The 21,728-nt window shown below is 33.5% G+C and overlaps 1 protein-coding gene across 1 annotated transcript in view; it reads right to left on the bottom strand.

Moving 5' to 3' along the window:
• Positions 1-21,728, bottom strand: part of LOC144843085 (polyprenol dehydrogenase-like) — a 47,422-nt gene that overhangs the window by 4,705 nt on the left and 20,989 nt on the right. The window contains exons 4-5 of the mRNA XM_078699774.1: positions 14,272-14,479; positions 13,255-13,465 (exon numbers count right to left, since the gene is read on the bottom strand). Coding sequence (XP_078555900.1) covers positions 13,255-13,465; positions 14,272-14,479 — 419 coding nt within the window. The remainder of the gene's footprint in view (positions 1-13,254; positions 13,466-14,271; positions 14,480-21,728) is intronic.

Below are 21,728 nucleotides of genomic sequence, written 5' to 3'. Positions count from 1 at the left end.
TCTAGTTTATGCCAGTTGTCTAACGCTTTGCTGTGCAGTACAAAGGAAAAATAATCAATAAATCTAAAGATTAAATTAAATAAATAAAAACTATCCAGAATGTTTCTAAACTTCTTAACTGAAAGATCTGGTTCATGCTATGATACTAGCATATAATCGAAGACACATTACGAAAAATGTGGACATGCAAGCTTTGGTGTTAAAATGTACATAACTTTAGACTGCCCTCATGGGACATAGATTTGCAGGAAAAGCGATCGCTTAATCACGAATGACAAACAGGTGTATAATTTGTTACTTGGTGTGTCACAAAGACATCAGTTAAAAGTTACTTAAGTTTGAAGTGACAATTAGATATATTTAATGAATGAATTAGCATTTTGCTATCAAATATAAAATCTAGTATACCACATTTACCTGTAATTCAGGATTCTCCACCATTACCACAACCATAATTCTACCTATCACCACAACCATAACTCTACTTATCACCACAACCATGACTCTAATTATCACCACAACAATGATTCTAATTATTACCACAACCATAGCTGCAACCATTACCACAACCATAACTCTAGTTATCACCACAACTACAGTTTCAACCATCATGCCACAATCACCCTAACCCTATCACCAAAACCAAACTGCCACAATCACCACAACCAGAACTGCCCCTATCACCACAACCAGAACTACCTCTATCACCACAACCAAACTGCCACCATCATCACAACCAGAATTACCCATACCACCACAACCAGACTGCTACTATCACCACAACCAGAACTACCCCTATCACCACAACCAGACTGCCACCATCACCACAACCAAACTGCCACCTTCACCACAACCAAACTGCCACCATCACCACAACTAGAACTAACCCTATCACCACAAACAGACTGCTACCATCACCACAACCAGAACTACCCATTTCACCACAAACTGCCACCATCACTGGCCACTTCTTTTTTATGTTCCTTTTTATTTTCACGTACCAAACTCCATAATAATATTACTGTATGGGATTTATAAATTCTTTCCCACATTTTCAATTTAGAAAATGTGACGCATCAAGTTTTCTTTATGTATACAATAAATTATTTTAGCTACAACTGTCAATATCGTATACTAACGGAGCGATCATAGACAATTGAAATAGACTGGACGCATAATCCAATATGTGCTTGGTCTTACAATGTGACTAGACGCATTATCAAATATGTGCTTGGACATTACAACATGCAACGCTGACAAATACAATGATTGGACATTCAATGATTGAATATTACAACATGACTAGAAATCGGTCGACCATGTAATTATTGGACATTACAACATAATTGGACTGGACAATGCAACATAAACTGAACATATCATGTTCTCCATGGACATTTCAAAGTGATAGACCTAGTTATGTAATTGGACATTTGTACTGACAATGAAACTGGACATTATCAGTACACTGATGTAAACTGGTTTTATATTAGTATTTTAATATGACACAGATATTAACATTAAACTACACATTATTCTTATATAGTAGTATGATATTAAGGACATTTCCACTTGAATAAAACAACTATACAGTATTCATCACAATTCTAGAAACAAGTTTAATTTTGATATTATTGCATATCTAGGGCAGAGTGTATCTATTCAGATTCATTTCCTCACAAAACATCTCGGAGTATTATTAATTTAACCGAGAGACAACCAATCAAAACAACATAATCATAAAATGAATACTTCATTTGATACTAATTGTTGCAAAAATAGGACATAAGAATAATAGAAATGAAATCCAATCAATTTTACTTCATTTATTGATTAACAAACAATGAAATAAACAGTGTAACAAGAAAAATATATCTCTGTTAAAGAAATAAAATAAAAGCTTAGTAAAAAAAAAAAGAAAGTACAGTACCACAATTTCTAACTTCTCAGAATCACTAGTTTTATTCACAATTCATAATTTTAAATAAATTTAAAATGAAAAAAAAAGTAATTAAAATAAAAAACAAAACAAAAAAAAACCCTATTTCAGGAATTATAGTAATGATATTTTGTAATATGGTCATTAATTAAATTTACTATATAGAGTATTCCTCATTAAGTTAATTAACTTGTCAATCCAATATCTGAATTAGACTAATTACCTCCAGTTACAAAATTATTTTAACTTATTTACGATTAAGTTACACTATATTAGTTAATAATCAATAATGCTCACCTATGACCTACTTGTCCGATTATTATTGTAGATGTAACCATCTTATATAACACATTTAATGAATGACAGATTACGGACTTCTGACAGGAACTGGCTAGCTAATTAATTGAATGATCAACATCACTGACCAACCAATTAATTTCACTTTATCAAGAATAATTTCATAATGTATAAAAATATTCATCACACTAAAAATTCAAGAACAAAAAATCGAAAATTTTCTATGTTATAGAGTACACCGAGTAAAATCTTCCAAAATCTAAACAAAAATGAGCAAAATTAAACCTCTCTAAAACAAAGTTTTCTAAAAAGGTTCTAAATGCATGCCTAGTGAAATATACTCTTTTAAATGCATCCACAAATATTGCTTCTGGAACACCAAACACTACGATCTAACGAACGAACGATCTAAGAGCAAATAATAAACTTGTCAGAAGAGCTACTTCCTAGTATCATTCTATGAAAGATGTATTTGTCCCCCTGAAAAAATAATTTTTTAAATTTTGTTTGTTGAATATGCCATTTTAATGTCACATAATAGTTATCCACTTTGACCAAAAATGGGATCAAAAAAAAAATTATTTACCTGAAAAAAAAAAACTATAATTTACACAAAAAATAGTCAAATTGGCTGCCAACCAATGGACTTTTGGTTGATTTTAACCATTTATTTTGTCATTTTATAAGTGAAAACATTATTTTTTATCATATTTTTTTCTACGGAAGTAATTAACTGTATTAAAACTACAAAATAAACTATTCAAAGTCACATTTAATTATTCTTCATTTTTCATGTTTTTGGGGGACAATACATCTTTAATAAATGTCTTATTTTATGTATAAAATGCCAGACCTCTTCGGGGACTGAGGTTACAATGTAGGAACAACATGTCCATTATTATGATAACTGTATGATACTGTATGATATGCTGATAAACATTACTTTCTCCCTCTAGGGGCTAGGTTGATTATCTAGGGGATAGATTAATTATCTAGGGGTTAGGTTGATTATCTAGGGGCTAGGTTGATTATCTAGGGGTTAGGTTGATTATCTAGGGGGTAGATTAATTATCTAGGGGTTAGGTTGATAATCTAGCAGGTGTTAGGTTGGGAGAGAGGGGCTTGGGTGGAGGTTGATTATCTGAGGGGTATAGGTTGTATCTATGGGGGAGTAGGTTGATTATCTAGGGAGGAGCCATAAATAGATTTTTCAAGGAATAAAAATGGCCATAGTGAACATCTAAATCTAAAAAAAAAGTGTGATGTGCCTAAATATGGTAGTGTTATGCTCAAATATGGTAATGATACTGTGAATGTGAATATAAAGTTCAAGCAACAAAATTCCATTATGGAACTTAATGACTTTGGAACAAAAGCAAATAATCTATCTTTACAGTATGTACATGTAATCATCAGTCGTTTATTTATAGCATTGTATTAACAAGTTGCCATGCGTCTACACATGCACAGAATTGCATTGAAGAAATTCAAATTAAAAAATTAATCAAATGGTACGTGGTGTGATGCTCTTGAAGTTTACAGTCACGTTTCACTCGCGCAAAACGCATAATTACTTGACTATTCATATTGTTACCAGCACTACTCACAATCAAATATTTATTTACATTCAATAATTATAATCCTGTCCAATGACAAGTGTGTTTTTCTTTCAAACAGTAAAAAAAGTACAATGTTAAAGGTTGATGCTCTAATGAATGCTATTTTCATTGTACTAATGTAAGGTCTACAACAGATCTGTGTACGTTTTTACAAGGTATCCATTGTTTCGTACGATTTTACTGTCGTGGTTCGGGAATCCTTAATATTGATTTGCTAGGTTTAGACCATTAAGGTTTGGTTTGTGAAGCCATGTATCCCATGCAACAAAACAATACGCAAGATGAGGCTGCATTTACTCTGTATCATTTATTTCTCTAAACAGGAACAAACCCTATATAAAACAACGTCATAATTATTATTTTTCCAGCAGTGTAATATAATTCAACAATAAAAACAATCACAAGCAAGCTTACTATAATATGGTCACTTCACTAATTATCAATTAGTATTACTGTATATAACATTAGTATTACTGTATATAACATTTAACGAACTTATACCTGGATCCAATACACCAATTTCATACTACTAATCACATCAACCTGGTAAGTTATCCAATTAACTTCAACATGGTATGTGATACAACTAACTTCAACATGGTATGTGATACAACTAACTTCAACATGTATGCTATCTAATAAGACAAAGCTGTATATCAAAGAGAAATTAAAAACAGTGAATTCATTGTCGTTACAAATAATGAACGATAACAACTTAACTCGGTTATGCACATGGAGTAATACTGTAAAACATTATGGTTGTATAGAAAATAATTATCTACTCACAGTATTGGCGAGAATCCACACTTAAAAGAAATACAGTATATAACATGTCTTACTCAGACAACAACTAAAACAACTTCTGCAGAACCAACGCTCACGCAGCCTATTCGATATAATCATTCACCTGATATGCAAATACGCCCGCGAATACCAGTAGTGAACAATAGCAATGCAATGCAATATATTGCGCCACCAATAATGTAGGTATAAGAAACTTCGGAAGCTTTCCGATCCATTACAATTTCCCCGCTTGGATGCCCTTTTGACCCAAAAGGAGCGAAACAAACAAATTTATTTTTGAAGAGTGGACATGGGTAACCGATATCGATTTTTGTGAACACCTTTTGTAGAACGAGATGATCGCCTTGGAATTACTCCCGAATCATCACGCTCAACATCTATTTGTTTATCAGAATTCACATCTACAACAATCTTAAAACTTTCAACATCATCGTCAGATTCAGACTCACAACTTTCATCTTTATAGTTTACATCCGCTTCTAGACCATCATACGGCAACCACTCATTCCAATCAAAATGTACCGGTTCTTCCACCACACTCCTAGGATCTGATCGCAATCGCCTGCGGTTAACATAATTCAAAGGACCCCCAACTGCAGAGCGGATACCAAAAACGTCTGCTTCTTTGTTAATAGTCTCAACAATATATGAGTGCTCCTCGAACTTATTAGCCAATTTATGTCTAGTATTAAAATGTCTTCGGCGAAGTAAAACCCGATCACCAATTTCTAATATTTCCTTCGGAGAACAAGACTTATAACGATGCTCTTCTTTAGCTGCTGCTGATTTGATTCTACGTGAAACCACTTCATATGCCCTCTTCATGAGATCAGCTTCTTTAGTCAAATAATCCTCAGACCAATCTTGTTCCGCACCTCCAATAAAGTGATCTAATGGAATTAATGGTTCACGACCAAACATAAGAAGATACGGTGTTACACCTGTAACGGTATGAGGGGTGGAATTATACATAAACATTTGTGTCGATCTTTCGGGCTTAAAGAACGCAATAAACTGCATAAGGTCTTGTTGAAACGTTCGCACTGCCCATTACCTGCAGGCCAATACGCCGTAGTGCGAGATTTTGTCATGCCATAAAGACTACATATACCTCGAATAATTTTACCCTCAAAGGATCTACCTTGATCCGAATGTAACCGTGCTGGCACACCATAATGGGAAAACCAATTATCTCTCAATACACGAGCCACTGTATCAGCCGTCTGATCTTTACATGGGACCGCTAGTGAAAACTTACTAAACACATCAGTCATAACAAGAATGTCCTCATAGCCTCCCTTTCCACGATCCATCTTTAAGAAATCTATAGCAAGAATCTCTTCGGGACGAAAGGCTAGAATATGACGAAGAGGGGGTTTGACCGTTGGTGTAGGGACTTTACTAGATACACAACTAAAACACTTGGAAATATGCGTACGTACATCACCGTTCATACCTGGCCAGAAACATCGACGCTTTAGAAGTTGTATAGTCCGTTGAACTCCTTGATGAGCCCATTTATCATGACATAAATCTATAAAAAGATTGCGCAAATTAGTAGGCACTAACAATTGATGAATTTTACCATGGATATCTTCATTGATCTCTCTATACAGAACTCCACAAATCTCTCTATAACTTGTCCACTGTCTCAACCAGCCCAACATTCTAGAATTATCTGTATTGTAGCGGTCACCAGGACACCATTTTTCCATCCATAATTTCCAGATTTCTCCCAATTCCCTATCTTTCTTCTGACATTCTGCCAACTGCTCATGAGAGTAAGAAGGAAAAATAGACAATGCCTTGTTAATACTACGTGATGATTGATCAATCTCAATACATGGTTTACACTTATTAATTGAGGGATGAGAATCAACATATATATTAAGACATGAAGCGATAACTCCTAGATCTGACTTAAAATCTGTACACACGCTAATCGGACGACGACTTAAAGTATCGGCACATTTGTTGCTAGAACCTGGCTTATATTTGATTTCAATATCGAACATAGCTAACTGAGAGACCCATCTCATTTCTGTAGCGCCAAGCTTTGCAGTTTTTAAATGCGCTAAAGGATTATGATCAGTAAAAATGGTAACCTTTGAACCCTGAATGTAAGAAGCGAATTTATCCACCACTGCCCATTTTAGCCCCAACAACTCCAACTTAAAACTCGATAAATCAGGGTATCGGCATTCAGCACCACGAAGACTTCTACTTGCATAAGCAATTGGATGAAGAGAACCATTAGAGTCCTGCAACAAGCAAGCACCTAAACCTTTCAAACTGGCATCTACTTCAATAACAAATGGTTCATCAAATTTGGGATATACAAGAACTGGGGGTTTAGTTAAAGCATTTTTTAATTCAACAAATACAGCTTCTTCAATTTCAGTCCAACGAAACCTGTAGGCCTTCCCCGCTTGTGTGTCAGACAACCGGGTTACCAAATGCAAAGGCGCAGCAATTTTGGCATAATTACAGATAAACTTTCGATAGTATGAAGAGAGTCCCAGAAATGATTTAAGTTCAGTAATGCTTTTTGGCGTTGGCCAGGTCAGTATCTTTTCTATTTTCCCATAGTCTACAGCAACTCCAGCAGATGAAATAACATGACCCAAATAGGTTACCTCCGTCTTAAAGAAATCGCACTTCTTGCCCTTAACCTTTAACCCATACTTATACAATCTAGACAACACATTTTCTAATCTAGATAAATGTTGTTTAAACGAAGAAGAAAATATCAAAATGTCATCCAAGTACAACACAATCTGAGTCAAATTCATGTCGCCTAATACATATTCCATTACACGTTGAAATGTTCCCGGGCTATTAGACAGACCCTGCGGCATACGAACAAATTCATACAGTCCCCAAGGAACCCTAAATGCAGTTTTATTAATAGATTCGTCTGCCATTATAATTTGGAAAAATCCATGAGATAAATCTAAGGTAGAAAAATAACAAGACCCAGTGAGTACTTCTAAAACCTCATCAATGCGTGGTAGGGGAAATGAATCTTTCAACGTTTGGAAATTCAACTTCCTATAATCAACGCACATGCGCAAAGACCCGTCTTTCTTTTTGACCAACACAATGGGACTTGCAAATTCGCTCTTGGACGGCCTAATTATTCCCTGGTCTAACATTTCTTGTAACATAGACTTAACACTTGATATAGAATGAGGAGGAATACGACGATATGGTAGTCTAATTGGAGTTTCATCTTTTAAATTGATAACATGAGGAATAACATCACACTTTCCAACATCAAAAGCACTATGAGAAAAAACATGATTATATTTGGACAATAGGTTAGTCACTAGTTGAGTTTCCACACAATCAAGGTTACCGTTGATAATTACCCCAGGCGGTAACTGCTGGCTCTCAGAATTTAACTCGGTACCACAAAAAGAATTAGAATAAGAGTGATTAATGTCATATAACTTACGCACAGAACCGACGGATACAAGTCGACTTTGGGTGTGGTCACTAAATTTACAATCATCAATATCAGATTTTACACTACCGTCAACAATGTCTGAATGTGAATCACAAGGAACAGTCACGTCAGAATGTTGCAAAGAAACTAAGATACTTGATTCATCCTCATCTACTTGCAAAAGAATTTCAGCCTTTCTATTCCATGGAGCATCAACATGTGTAGCTGTTACCTGTGAAAGATCACGTAATAGATGGAAACCTTGTAATTCGCGTAAAATGTTACACCCAATCAAAACAGGATATTCATTACTATGATTAGTTACAGTGACAGCATCTGAAACTACCAAAAAGCTACCAGTTAACTTTTGTTCACCTATAACAATGGGAATTTCTACATATCCTTCGATTGGAACCTCCACCCCACAAACACCGATAACATTCATGAAAAGTCCATTAACAGATCCCAGCTCTCCAACAATTGACTTTAACTGCTTATTATAGACCGATGACGGAATTATTGAAGCTTCAGCCCCTGTATCCAAGATACAACCCAACTCAGTTGAGCCTATTCTAACGATAGTACATGGACTTCTGGCTACTAATTTATCTACTAAAACAGCATCGGAACATTTCAAGGATTGGGCGTTAGACATATTTCCATTATTGTCCGTGGCAACAACAGGGATATGAACTTCACGTTCAACACTACCAGTTGGAATTGGATGATTGGCTTGTGACTTAGAAACAGTATTAATTATATCTTGAGTAGGCGTATCTGAAGCACTACGTTGGATACCCGGAGTATTAGAATTACTACTACGATTCTTATGTGGACATGCATATGAATAATGACCTCTTCCTCTACAAAACCAACACAACCCAGAAGGTATTTCACAATCAGATTTGGTATGACCATTTTTACCGCAATTGTAACATTTTAAAGGACCTGTAGAATTTTGATTAAACTTAGGTGGACTAGATATAAATTGGGAACGCTGAATTTCGCTAATTTGTTTCTTTAATGCTTGCAATTCTCGCTTTACTTCTGATAGTTCTGAGGGCCGTTCATTACATTCTACGCCATGTGCACGCGGATTTGACCTAACAATATCAATTTTATACAACTCAAGAACTTCTTCGCGCATATCAAAAAAAGATTTTCCTCTAAAAGCTAGCTCAATGCGACGTAATTCACGCTTAACTGTAGGATCACGAACACCGTCCACTAAACGCTGCTTTAAAGTAGTATCTTGAAGATGTCTCAAAGCGGATTGCTCAGAGGGGCGAGACGCTTCGACAAGTTGGGAGTACAATTTCATTAAAGAAAGGCTATATTCAGCCAAGGTTTCACCCGGTAACAATTGCCTAGAATAGAATGCTGAACTATATGATGCAACAGAATCCTCCGATTTAAAAGCGAGTTCTAAAATTCTTATAGCCGCTTTCACATTCTTCCCATTTTCACACATGCTCATACTGCATTTAACCTCATCCTTCGCACAGCCACCAAGATGACTAATCAGGGTATCGTATCGATCATCATCGCCCAACGAATAATGATCACAATAAATTCGAAAATCTTCAAGCCATTCTTTTAACGTAAGGTCCCCAGGAGATCTTGGAACACCCTTAAATTTTACTAACTTAATCGGAGGAGCTTTCTGAACCGAAACGCCTTTTAAAACATTAGTTAATGCCGCAATCATATCATTAACGCCATCGCCGCTTGCAGCTGCTTCAGATTTAGATTCGCCTAGCGACATTGCAGAAGGTGAATTTGTGACAATATTATAGTAACTACAAATACTTTAAACACTACTACAATAAACAGAGTTTCAATACAAAAAATAAGTATCGTAAATGTAATACAAAAGTAACAATATTTCATATAAGGTAAGTATAAGCATCAATTCACAACATCATCTTAAATAACAACACACTGGCTGCCATGTCCATCGGAACAAAGATTCTGTAATATATATAAAACCATACACTTTCCGTTCTAAAATTAAATTAAGTTCATAAATCTTATCTGTCCAATACTCCTTGTCTTATGCACGATCCAGGGTTTGGTAAAACAATTGTTGAAAATACACAATGCAATCCTCCTTCAGGAACGCTTGAAACGTTGCATCCATCCTGTCCGTGACGCCAATTTGTCGTGGTTCGGGAATCCTTAATATTGATTTGCTAGGTTTAGACCATTAAGGTTTGGTTTGTGAAGCCATGTATCCCATGCAACAAAACAATACGCAAGATGAGGCTGCATTTACTCTGTATCATTTATTTCTCTAAACAGGAACAAACCCTATATAAAACAACGTCATAATTATTATTTTTCCAGCAGTGTAATATAATTCAACAATAAAAACAATCACAAGCAAGCTTACTATAATATGGTCACTTCACTAATTATCAATTAGTATTACTGTATATAACATTAGTATTACTGTATATAACATTTAACGAACTTATACCTGGATCCAATACACCAATTTCATACTACTAATCACATCAACCTGGTAAGTTATCCAATTAACTTCAACATGGTATGTGATACAACTAACTTCAACATGGTATGTGATACAACTAACTTCAACATGTATGCTATCTAATAAGACAAAGCTGTATATCAAAGAGAAATTAAAAACAGTGAATTCATTGTCGTTACAAATAATGAACGATAACAACTTAACTCGGTTATGCACATGGAGTAATACTGTAAAACATTATGGTTGTATAGAAAATAATTATCTACTCACAGTATTGGCGAGAATCCACACTTAAAAGAAATACAGTATATAACATGTCTTACTCAGACAACAACTAAAACAACTTCTGCAGAACCAACGCTCACGCAGCCTATTCGATATAATCATTCACCTGATATGCAAATACGCCCGCGAATACCAGTAGTGAACAATAGCAATGCAATGCAATATATTGCGCCACCAATAATGTAGGTATAAGAAACTTCGGAAGCTTTCCGATCCATTACATTACTGTAGGAGTGGAAGAAATTAATTCTAGTGTTAAGTTCAGTAGATTATTTCGAGGTAGGCTGGTTATCTAGGGAGTACTGTAGGTTCCTGTAGGTTGATTATCTAGGGGCTAGAATAATTATCTAGGGGCTAGGTTGATTATCTAGGGGGTGGATTAATTATAAGAAGGTAGGCTGATTATTAGCGGTTAGGTTGATTATCTAGGGGTACTGCAGGTTCCTCTAGGTTGATGGGGCTACAGTAGATTGATTATCTAGGGGTTAGGTTGATAATGAAGGTGTAAGGTTGATTATCTAGGGAGTATTAATAATTATCTAGGGGTTAAGTTGATAATCTAGGTGTTAGGTTGATTATCTAGGAGAGATATAGCTTGTCCCTAGGATGTGTGTGGTTGGGGGAGGGGGAAGGAAAGGTTAATTATCTAGTGGGGGGGGGGGGGGATTTTAAGGTTGCAACAGTTTTGTTGGCAGCCATAAATACATTTTGCAATAAAAATGGGCATACTGAACATTTAAAGCTGTGCCAAAAAATGGTAGTGATATGCCCAAATATGGTAATGATACAGTATGACATTATGGACACAGCATATCAAACAATTTTAAATTTTATGCTAAATGTGTAAAACAAGTTAGTAGGTTTGGTAAAAGATAGTGCATGATTAGACTACTAACTATCTTCACGATTCAATTTCATTTTGTGTTTTCTTCGTCACCTGGTCTAGTTCTTGATACGACACTATGTGATGGAAGAGAACTATCACTCGTACAAAAGCCTGAGGGCACCCTTTAGAGACCCTCAGCCTACATCATAGACATGTATTGAATAAATCTAAAATTGATGATCAGTTAAATGAAGAATTGTTAGAGCTAAACATGGAAAACTGAAGGATGAAAACAAAATGTAATAATTTAAAACTAGGTCTAAGCTAATAATAGTTTTAAACATCATAATAATAAGAGCAAACACTTCTTCTTTTAATAACCTTAAGTTCTGTCCACACTATGAAACTTTATGTGACAAAAAATGTGATGTGCCCACATATTGACATAATGATGTCATATCACTACTATATTTGGGCATATCACTACCATATTTAGGCACATCATACTTTTTTAGTCAAATTTCTATATAATGTTTTTTTTTTCACTTTTGAATTTATGTTCTTTAATTGTCTTTTTATTTCCTTTTTTCTACATGTGCGTTCAGTGCTATAGATTTCAAAACCGTTTATCTAACAAGCAATTCACTTTCTAATCTATCATCTAAAATTTCATTATAAAATAAATTATAGATTATTATCAAAGAAAATTTGATAATGTTAAGAGTGCTTGAAGATAATTTCAGTTACATTAACAACTCCCTTAGGCCTGATAAACAATTACGATATATGGAAAGCTATTAATCGTCGTATCACTGTAACTGTGTCACACTGTCACTAGCATTGTTTTAATAGGGAATATTTTAGGGGAACAAATCTACAAATACACAAAGTCTTGCAATCATTGTATTAAGTTCTGTCCACACTATCAAACGTTATGTGACAAAAAATGTGATGTGCCCATATATGGACACGATGATGTCATATCACTACCATATTTGGGCACATCACACTTTTTAATAGTTTGATAGAGTGGACAGAGCTTCAAACTAAAGAAACCAACAGTGGCTGGTGTTAGTAGTTTATGAGTGTTGCTCATAATAAGCCAACGCTACGAGAAGATATTAGTTGAGTACTCAGATCGGACTCATCTACGTTTCTTTTTGTTTTTTTCGAAAGAGAGGGTGGAGAAATAATCAAATCTCCCTTTAGCTCACTAATGATACCAATGTAATTTTTTTTTGTTAAATTATTTTTTAATGAATGAAAATAACAATCATTAAATTTATATTTTTAAATATTATATTGAAATGACATATTTGAGGTTTTGTAGATGTAGCAGAGATATGAACTGCCTGTCACATTGGCAGGTAGGAAGTTATGAAGGAATCTAGTAATATAAGTTTGTGTATGTGCCGCAATAAATAATTGTATGTTTGTATGCCAAAATATCAAGACTGTACATTCAAGAAATTAAATTGTTTAGTCGCCTCACAAATTGTCAAAATCGTAGTTGCATAGTTTAAACTAAACTAAAGACTTTACCTTTAAGAAATGAAGCATTGCACATATTCTTCTTAATGGCTGCAAGGCCCAATGGTAATGACGGAACAATTCACTATTGACAACGCCAGGGTGAACGCAGTTGACGGTCACATGATTTCCTCGAGTCATCAACTTCTGATGAAGTCTGTATGATGATAGAATTATTGCAAATTTGCTGTTTGAGTAACTTGAATATTTTCCATAAAAAGGTCTAAAAGATAAAAGAAAATAAAGAAAAAATATTTTCTCTCTATATTTCAAGGCTTGAAAAGAGTAAGTTTACAATGTCAAACTATTCGTAGTTCTATATAGTAGAAGTTGTCTTTGGGAACACCTCTATCCAGGGAACACCTCTATTCAGGGAACACCTCTATCCAGGGAACACCTCTATTCAGGGAACACCTCTATTCAGTGGACACCCCAATTCGGGAAACACTTCTATTCAGGGGACACCTCTATTCAGGGGACAAATCTATTCAGGGGACATCCCTATTCAGGGGACATCCCTATTCAGGGGACACCTCTATTCAGGGGACATCTCCATTCAGGAAACACCTCTATTCAGGAAACACTTCTACTCAGGCGACATCCTAATTCAGGGGAACACCTTCCTGTGAAACAAATGAGGGAAAATATACGTTTTAACACTACTGCCAACCACTGCCTACTAATAGGAAACTTTGTTAGGTCATGAAAGTGTCCCCTTAATAGAGGTTCTATTCTATTTATTTTACACATCTTTGGATGAATAACTAAATCATTTACTTCACAAGCAAAGTCTTGTCCATAAAAATAAATTATAATATACGTTGCAAGGACTTTGGACATTGGAAGGCATGTAATTCGCTATTTTTCACGCAAACTCTAAAATTGCAGCAACAATCTTTTTATTATTATACTCACTTAATAATTATAATCGATCGGTAATCGAACCTAAACCCTTATAATTAATAAGTAAACCTCTTAAGTGCCACTATTAAAATGTATGCATAGCTGAGTGTCAATCATAAGTCATACCTGTCTATTAAGTTGTTCATATCAAGATCTTCGCAAATATGAGCCACGGAGGAAACGTTGACTATCCGTGCGCATTTGTTGTGTACGCCTGTTTTAATCAAGAGATCGGATAACAGCAATGTAAGCAGAAAATGACCCAGATAGTTGACCTGAAACTGCAGTTCAAAACCATCTTCTGTTTTCGTAAACGGCGGAATCATAACTCCGGCTATTAGACAAAAAAACATTTTAATTCTAAATTCAATAATTTTTTCCAATCATCAGGTTAAACTTTCATTTTATATTAAATTCTCTTATGTAAATGTATAAATCTATCAGTTAAATTAATCTAGAAAAATAACAATATCTGTAAAACAATACAATGTGTAGCATACATTATTTTTCCATGGATAAAAGGTGAAACATTCATTTCATTTTTTCAAATCATAAATTGAAGTTCAAAACGACTTAGTTGTGATTTTAATTTGATGTTACAGTACATTCTTTTAAGTTAATGCTATCTGTTTAAATTTATTAAAATTAATCTAGAAAAATAACAATATCTGCAAAGCAATACAATTTGTAGCATATGCCATATAAATAATTTTTCCATGGATTCTGTAAATGGTGAAATATTCATTTAACTTTTTCAAATCATAAATTGAAGTTTACAATGACTTAGTTGTCATTTTATGTTATATTCTTTTAAGTAAATGTATAGAACTATCTGTTTAGATTATTAAAATGAATCTAGAAAAATAAACAGTATCTATAAAACAGAATTGTAATTCCGAGAAAAACAATTATCAATCAAATGATAATGTTTTTAATTTACTAATCAAATCAGTTTAAAGTAACTTGTTTTTTTTCTTTTGTCTTTCTAATTGTTTTTAAGAAGGAGAAAAAGGAGAAAAAGAAGAAAAAATATGAGTACAATACTTTGTTTGTTTGATATTCTATTCATGCTTAAGACTGTAAATACTGCTTGTATTATTGCTTTTGGTTTACTGTGTAATGTGTAGTCTGGTTTTGTACCAATCAAAAGAATGAATAAATAAATATGTTGGTTTTAGATGTACTGTACTGTATGTCATTTAATATTTTAGCAGGGTTTTTCAAGGAATCATAATTTCAACAATGGAAAGAAGATGCTAAAAATTCAAATTACGAAAATATCTAATAATACACAAATATATGCTTACGTAAAATAAAACCCTTTTTTTATTTAGCATAGATTATTCATTTCTCTATTTTGACAAGTTGGACATATGAGTGATTGGGTACTTAAGTATGGTCTGAAAATATTCTTATTTGCAAATAAATCTGGATTGTAGCTTTTTACGTCGATGGCATTTCAGTTAAGAAAAAATGCAAATATGTATTAAAAATTAAATGCTTTTTTTATATTTAGCATAGATAATACATTTTTCTATAAGTTGACAAGTTGATTTGACGTTAATAACGTTATGAGTGGATGGTTTGCAACTTGGAAAGATACATTAAGATTCAAACTGAGTAGCTAGAAGTAAATCCAATCTATTCTAAGTTCATTTACAGCACAAATATGACATGACATTTGATGAACTTTAATACTGTAACTTCAGGTCTATTGGAAACAATTATTCCCAAGTACTGTATACCTAGCCACAAATTTGTCCATATTCCTGCTAACAATAATAAAAAATAATCGGATATTCTGAAGTCAATAGAATTGACATTATCATCCACAATGCAGTTAAACTGTGGTCAGATCTTTAACATTCTATTTCTAAATAAAACTAATTGAGTTTATGGTTATTGAAATTGTTACAGTTTTAACTACCCAAATATCAATAAGTTTAATGTTTAATGTATTAATGTTAATGTTTAAAAACCGATAACTTGGTAATCATACAGTACACCTCATAAAGTTGTACATTTTACACAAACTAAAAGCATACCAATTCAATTACATTATCCCTGCCTTCCAACAGATTTTATTTTCTTGAAATAAACAAAAATTAATCAACAATCCTATAATGTTTTCTAAAAAGCTCTATTATTAGGCTCTGTCTACACTATCAAACTATATGTGACAAAAACATGTGAGGTTCCCATAATGATGATGTCATATCATTACCACATTTGGGCATATTACTACCATATTTGGTTTCATAGTGTAGACAGAGCTTTAGCATAATTACCAATAAATACTACAGACCAGACTCGCTTATGAGAAAAACAGCAGAAACCTAGGCATGACATTTGCTGGCTATAAAGACCTTTTAATACCCATTTACCAAACAATACTGACATTTCTTTAACTGTCAAACGAAATTCTGAAATTTGAGAATGACAACTGCTGTAATGAAGTCGTCAATGAACGCAAACACACTTTCACAAACGAAAGCTAGAATGTCGATGCAAATTAATGTTTTTAGGGAAATTACAATGAAATATGACTGACAACTAGACTTAACACACAAACTGAAATTGGAGTAGCTACTAGCGGTAATATAGATAAATGAAAGATTTTCATATTGTACATTTAACCAAGATGATCTTAAAAAAATATTCAATATTAATTTTTTTTTCTGCTTTAACCATCTCTAGTAGTGTACATTACCTTGAAATTATAATAATAATTCATATCCATCTCAGAAAAGGAAAAAAAAAAATTGTCGGTATCTTTAATTAATGAACAACTGTAGTCCCTGATAACAGAGTTGTATTTACTAATAACCATAGTAATAATAATACATCATCTAGAGTACACGATCCAATTAAGAAAAAAAAAAAATAATAATTTTTTAATAGTGCATGTGTTCTGATATGCTTTAAATTGAGTACCAGTATTAATGATTACATTAAAAAATGAATGGCTTAAAGAGTCCAACACAACGGCGATTTCACCCTCTTCTTCTTCTTCTTCCAATTTAGTGCAAACTTCAGACTTGAAAACTATAGCACTTTGGTGGGATGTGGTGCGAGGGAGTTAGTTTTCGTAAAGAACCCCCTTAAATGATTTAAAAGTTGGTGCCTTTACAGTTGATTCTGCTAGGACGTTCCAATCTCTTGACGTTCTGGGAAAGAAGGACATCCGATGATAGTCCCGACTTGAGCGTGGAATACTATATGCTTGGCTGTTTTCTGTGCGAGAAGGGGCAGTGAGGTTTTTGGAGCTTAAGAATTTGTCCATATCAATTGCAACAAGGTTGTTGTGTATCTTGTAGAACATTGATAGTCTTGAGAGTTGACGTCTTTCAGCCAGGGTTTTCCAAGATAGTTCTATAAATGTCCCCGGAAGGATCTGTTCGAATCTGTTGTAAAGTATCGTTCCAATCCAACATACGGGTCAAGAGCCTTTGGTAAATAGAACATTGAGAAGCACACTACTTTAACATTTTAATATTTAACAGTTTTCTAATAATAATAAACCAAAGATAAAAGCTTAGGCAATGGATCTTAAAATGTAAATTCATTTTTAATGAATTCAACGTTCATTATCGTAAAAGCTTTAAAGAAGCAATTAACCCTTATACATTTCATGAATAATTGAATATATGATCCATTTTAAAGGAATTCTGAGAGCATAAACATAAATTTTACTTTCTAAAGTACTTTATTATATTAAATATACGTTATATTTACTATTATTTACTATTTTTGTTTCTTAAATATGGTTTTAAAGTTGTCACACTTGTAACCTACCTTACCTCAGGCCGCCATTTTTTTCGAGCTATTGTTGAGATAATCCAGGACTAACTTTCTTAAACCTACCCCTTGGGTGGACTATCTTTTGCCGGTTTTAGTCCAGGTTTAGTCCAGGACTAAAGATAGTCCCCTTTCATGAATACCATTTCAAAATAGTCCAGGACTAAATCCAGAGATAGTCCATGACTAAAGATAGTCCCCTTTCATGAATACCAGCCAAAGGGGTTTAAAGTTTTGCTTGAATTGAAGAGGTAATGCTCATTATCTCTTAGTGTACGTGAATTCTGTAATCCGATTGGTCAATATGTATGGGATATAATTCCGAATCCGCCCATTTACTCAGTCAAGCGGATCAGAAGGGTAATATATCCCATATACCTGTTTGATGTTTCTACGCTCGCGTTGTTTATGTATTGTATTTTTATCGTTGAGCGCATGCGTAGTTGTGATTTCAACCATCGAATATGAACCCGTATTCGACGGTCCGTAAAAAAAGTTTCCAATTGCTTATATGTGTACACTAAGAGATAAAATCGTTGCACCCTGCTTGTTTTTACGAAATACGGGAAATATCTACGTTCTGGTTCCATACTCATTCAACCTCATGGAATATGGAACGTAGATATTTCCCGTATTCCGTGAACAAGCAGGGTGTAACTAATAATATTCAATAGTGTAAACACATAGAATCAGTATACAAATAATTTGAATATTCATGAGTTGAATGGGAACAATATTTTAATGAGTTGAAAGATTGACTATTGTAATTAGCAAGACAAAACCAAGAATGACAATATAATAAGAGCTTCTAGCAATATTTGAAGTAAGAGAAAATTATGCATAGTACGTGATTTGAAATCAACTTTGATGTGTTCAATATGAATACAGTATATTAATACAGTTTTGATTTAGTGAAGAAAATGACCGCAAGGTCATAGAACTTTGGTATCGATAAACATTTATCATATAACTTTTGGGGATTTTAATTAATATTTTATCTAAGGCATATTAATAAATAATTTGTGTAACAACTTGGATAATGGTGAAAGAACATATCGATTTTAAACTTGTTTAAAAGAAAACAGAACTTGCAGATGGATGAAGAATAAAATTTCTTTTTATTTTCTTTTTGCTCAAGCTGTCCAACCCAAGAACAACCAAATCACTCATTTTGTTCAAATTATTTTCGAAATATACTGAGCATTTTGGAAATTTACATCAGGTTTGAGAAATGATCTGCTTTTATAGGAATATATAAATGTAGTACGTTGATTACTGTATGCCCCAAAAAATTTAAAATACTGTCAGTAACTTTGATTTTAAAAACGTTGTTCTCGATTGCGAAAAAATAAACAGTGACAGAAAAACGATGATGGCACCACATTTAAAAAGGTTGGTTAGTATTAAAATTATGACATACAGCGTTAGAACTACATACTGACAGGTATTTCACAGTTGCTTTAATTAAAGTTGATCTTACATAGTAGCTCTGTCAGTGAATCAAATATACACGATTTAAGCACTAATTAAGCTTATCGTAATTTGTGTGGAAATACTTAGATTTATGTGAATGATTCTCAATAGTGAATTAAATGGATTGGATAGAAGTAAAATTATTAACACCTCGATATGAACTTATTCATAGACCTACATCTAGCTGCTGTTATTTTAAAGTAGATACTCAATGTATAGTTTCTCTGCTTTCTATGCTATACAGTTCAAATGGATATTATTTGTCCTCTGTTTATTAACAAATAAAACTAAAGCCTTCTGCGAATCTACAGAGCCACAGTATGGTGCTACATACAATGATGAGTACACTGCAAGATGATCCAATGCTATAAAAATACAACATTCTCTATATCATTATGTATTGTACAGTACATGCATTTATGTCTTATGACCAACGAATTAATGTCTCATCCGAAGAACAAAACAAGAGCGTGCAGAAGGTTTTGTTTAGAAATTTGAGTACAAAAGGTTTGAGTTGTGGAGTATTTAGAAATGGCCTATAGGACGCAGAAATTGCAATTCTTAAGTGACAGGTCCTGTTCAATTTTAGGGGTTGGGGGGGGGGGGGTGGTGTGGGTAAATCATCCTTAACCTCCTTAACAGTTTGACAACAAATATGAGATGTGCCCAAATATGGTAGTGATAGACATCATCATGTCTATATATGGGCACAGTGTAGACAGAGCTTTAATAGCAACTTAATAGCAAGCCTAGCTAGCAAAAATTGTCCTTTTGTTGAAAAAAGAATTAGCCTTTAAAAATCCCAGCTACTATTGGCAGGTAAGTAAAGCTGTAAATATATGCACACAACTTTTTTCGTACGACAAAGCAAATACTATATATTTTTCCTGATGTTGAGTTCGAGGCTAATCTACGCAATAGTTGGATTTCTCCGCAGACCATTAGAGAATATAGAATACGCTGCAGGTTCTTTACATATAAATCCAACATACACAACGATCTTACTCAATCACATATCAAGGCCATATACTAATGTATGTAGGGACAATTAGACAAACTATATCCTATAAGATTTGGCGAGCTGAAAGCAGTAAGCATTCGGATTTTACTAATGGAAAGTTATTTTAAAGAATTCTAATGTCTACAGCTTTTATTACTTCTTCTTATTACATTTGAATAATAGAAAACATTTCAGTAAACCAAACTTTAAAATGTTATATTTGAATAATTTTCCATTTCCGTTTTTTCTGTCAAAGTAGTGGTCATCAATACTTAAAGATGTATTGTCCCCAAACATAAAGATGAATCAAATCAATTTTTGAATCCGAGGAAATTTTGTAGTTTTAGTTATTCACTATTCTCCCAATATAATTATTTTGCTTTAAAAATAAGACAAATGAAAATGCTTACATTTAACCAGAAACCTGCTGACTTCCAGACAATGGGCTTCCAGTTACCAGGTAAATTGTTTGTTCGATCTCATTATTTTAGTCAAAGTGATGTGAAATTATAAAATGTTTGTCAATAAATTGTTTTATACTATGTGTATCTTCAGACCATTTTTGACCAGATTACCAAATAGTCCTAATTTTTTTCTACTATGTAATTTGTAAAATAAACACTGGAATTGATTTTTTTTTTTTTATGAAAGCTAAAGGATTCAATTCAATTCAAAATTTCTTAATAATCCCACACAGGGCAATTCAAATAAAAAATGAACAGCTTGGTTCATCATCAGGTTCCATGTTCTATGTAATTTGAAATTATTCAACAGCAACCTGCCTGGTTCACACCAACTACAGACAAGATGTTATCAAGCCAATACTAAATGTGTCTAAAAGCAAAAGCACATTCACGCACCAATATTGCAGATGACATATAGAAACGAATACATTTTCATTGATGTATTTTTATGAGAAGACACTAAAAGTTATTTCTCCATCGAATATTTATGCATTCAAGCCCAGAGGGAGACATTTAACGAGCATAATTGTACGTGGTCTTCGTTCCGAAGTCTTAAGGTTATCTTACAGTTAGTGCACACGTATTTGGTTGTCGCACATAAATTTGGTTTACACTGCTGTTTAAGCCATAAAATTCTACACATGTCCGAACAAATCCTAGATGCTCACGCAGTCACATTATATGTTCCAATGATTTTAAATACATTAGATTAAAGATGTATTGTCCCCCTGAAAAAATAGTTTTATAAAATTTTTTTGTTGAATATGTAATTTTATGTTACATAATAGTTATTCACTTTTACCAAAAAATTGGATCGAAAAAAAAAAAATTCTCTATAATTTAAAGAT

The sequence above is a fragment of the Antedon bifida genome, chromosome 5, assembly GCF_963402885.1.
Source record: "Antedon bifida chromosome 5, ecAntBifi1.1, whole genome shotgun sequence".
Taxonomy (NCBI): domain Eukaryota; kingdom Metazoa; phylum Echinodermata; class Crinoidea; order Comatulida; family Antedonidae; genus Antedon; species Antedon bifida.
Note: the sequence above shows the minus strand (reverse complement) of the source record. Positions and strands in the feature narration are given on the sequence as shown.